General features: G+C 30.8%; 1 protein-coding gene across 2 annotated transcripts in view; it reads right to left on the bottom strand.

Annotated features, from left to right (window-relative positions):
* The window catches only part of LOC103392051 (CD99 antigen-like protein 2), a 15448-nt gene that overhangs the window by 3585 nt on the left and 11035 nt on the right, over positions 1-828 (bottom strand). For both annotated transcript variants that reach the window (XM_025062668.1, XM_025062667.1), the window contains exons 3-4: positions 431-481; positions 159-278 (exon numbers count right to left, since the gene is read on the bottom strand). In XM_025062668.1, coding sequence (XP_024918436.1) covers positions 159-278; positions 431-481 — 171 coding nt within the window. The remainder of the gene's footprint in view (positions 1-158; positions 279-430; positions 482-828) is intronic.

The following is an 828-nucleotide window of genomic DNA, read 5'->3' as shown; positions in this document are numbered from 1 at the left end:
TATATATATATATAGGTTAGTTAGTTAGTCTTCCAGCTGCCATTGGAAAAATATGAAACTGTAAACTAAAATAAAAACAGTATTTAGTTTCTAATTACTTTATCTGCTGTTGAGCCTCAGAAATAAAACAAACAAAAGGCATCATGTGATGCTCTCACCTGGTTTAGGTTTGGGTTTGGCTGGAGCTGTGGTACTTTTGGGTACTTTAGGGTCAGGCTTTGATTTTGGTTTGGCAGTGGTGGTGTGGCTGTCTTTGAACAAATCCGACAAATCAAAGTCTGCAGAAAACAGAGAATGAGCCATCATTCAGCTACATGTCAGGCTTCTTTGACCCTGTAAGCCAACTCGTAATATATATATATATATATATATATATATATATAATATATATAATAATATGTGTGATATAATAATATGTGTGGAAATTTACCTCCTCCTGTTGCTCCTCCTCCTGCTTTTTTGTCTTTTGGTGTGGGTGAAGCTGTGATTAAGATGAGAAAATGCATTATAAATATACATATATACACATAACTAAAAGTTTTTTTTTCCACTATAATTTTATTCCAAATTTATAGCACTGTTATTTATAACTTATACCAGTTTCAAACTCATTCATTATCATTAATTGTTGTCAGAGTTGGGCTGGTTGATGGTAAATTTTGGACAATTTAACCATGTCAGTAACTTATTACTTTAAATATTACTAATCATAAATTTAAGGGATAGCTTGATACAACATTTCATGTGGGATACTACCCAATACTATAATATTTAACATCAAGTACACTTTTTTTTAACACTCAATTTATTCATATTATCATTATACTT

This window comes from Cynoglossus semilaevis, chromosome 1 (genome assembly GCF_000523025.1).
Source record: "Cynoglossus semilaevis isolate Cse_v1.0 chromosome 1, Cse_v1.0, whole genome shotgun sequence".
NCBI lineage: Eukaryota > Metazoa > Chordata > Actinopteri > Pleuronectiformes > Cynoglossidae > Cynoglossus > Cynoglossus semilaevis.
This window is presented reverse-complemented; position numbering and strand designations above follow the sequence as displayed.